Genomic DNA, 1,414 nt, shown 5'->3' on the forward strand with positions numbered 1-1,414 from the left:
AGGAAGGCACAGATGCATAACACACATGAAAAATAAAGCCGTGATATTTTGTTTTTAGCGTAAAGCTAAGGCTACCAAAAAAAGTCTTAAACAAGTGTGAAGTGTTTCAGCTCACTTAGATCAATCAGCATACAATAAACTAAATGAAGACATTCACTGTTTTTCCGCATTTAAAGTGTACATCTGCTTCTATGATGAATAATGGTGGAAATCATACTAGACCACCAAGTTCCATGCAGTGGAATACTACTTCAAACAGTCTGGCCAAGTGGCCATTTCCTTTCCTAAACAGAACTAAAAATAATAATAATTAGTGATATAGCATATGGGGGCAAATTTGGCCAGAGTGCATCACCAATTTACTTGTTTTGAACATGTAACTTAGTAGCTGAGACACTGCTATACAAGCCAGTTGAGTATAACAGTAGTCGAGTCCCAGGGTAGTTCTCTTTTGTGGGACAGGCCTATTGGTCTCAAAGTGAGCTAAACCATGCCTTCCGAGCAAGAGGGCACTTCATTTGCATACTCGAGCCATGACTTGGTTTTAGACATAAATCGAGGGCTGACATTTTTCATCTCTAGTACAATTAACTCCTTGGAGAAAAGAGAAGAACAATAATCAACATGAGAAAGCTTGACAATGAAAATAAAACCCACAAAGGAAAAGTCATGCTAAAACTGCTTCGACAGTTGTTCCATCATGGCCCACCGTGGTAGGTTTGAGGCCAGTGACTTCATGGACGCATCCGTTCGATGCACTGCCAAAGGTCAGTTTCGAGTCCGTCATGGTGACCCCAGTGTGATGCTGCCTGCCTTCCATCCACCGCCTCCCACCCATGAGATCCAAGGGGGCCTGGCTAGTGTCTGCGCAGGGCACACAGGTCCAAGCCCAAGAAACTTCCGGAAAGCTCCGCCTTGGATTCGGGCGAGGAAACACAGCAGTGGTTTGGAATCCTGCCAACAGCATCCACACTGGGGCTTAACCTCAGCAGCCGGCCTGCAGGACGCTTCCCCCAGAGCGCTTGGTCACCGACAGAGTCGTGAATACCTGCGGGAGGAGACAGCACGAGATTCTCAGACAACCGAGCAAACGAGTTAACCGGGAGTGCAATCACACCGTCCGTAGCAAGAGTGAGTTAAGTGCTACTGAAAATGAACGAAACAGAGAAGTAATATGATTGCTTCCTCCATTTCTCCAGAGGATAGAAGCGGGGAAACATTTTAAAACCAAGGTGAAAGAAAAGTTCAGACTATCTAATGAAGAATTTTGTTAGCAGGAGGATGATTAAAACAAATTTGTCACCCGGGTTGCCTGTCTATTCTCTAAAAGAAATGCATCATGAAATATTTTGGATCCGCGGAAAGGAATAACGTGTATTGTTACAAAGACCCATGTGCCCACCCAGCTCAGGGG

At 44.8% G+C, this 1,414-nt stretch overlaps 1 protein-coding gene across 3 annotated transcripts in view; it reads right to left on the reverse strand.

The window, feature by feature from the left end:
• Window positions 1–6: 6 nt before the first annotated feature.
• The window catches only part of TXNRD1 (thioredoxin reductase 1), a 78,673-nt gene continuing 77,265 nt past the window's right edge, over window positions 7–1,414 (reverse strand). For all 3 annotated transcript variants that reach the window (XM_019651886.1, XM_019651887.1, XM_019651888.1), the window contains one exon: window positions 7–1,048. In XM_019651886.1, coding sequence (XP_019507431.1) covers window positions 986–1,048 — 63 coding nt within the window. In that variant the 3' untranslated portion in view covers window positions 7–985. The remainder of the gene's footprint in view (window positions 1,049–1,414) is intronic.

Source organism: Hipposideros armiger, unplaced genomic scaffold (genome assembly GCF_001890085.2).
Source record: "Hipposideros armiger isolate ML-2016 unplaced genomic scaffold, ASM189008v1 scaffold_168, whole genome shotgun sequence".
Taxonomy (NCBI): Eukaryota; Metazoa; Chordata; class Mammalia; order Chiroptera; family Hipposideridae; genus Hipposideros; species Hipposideros armiger.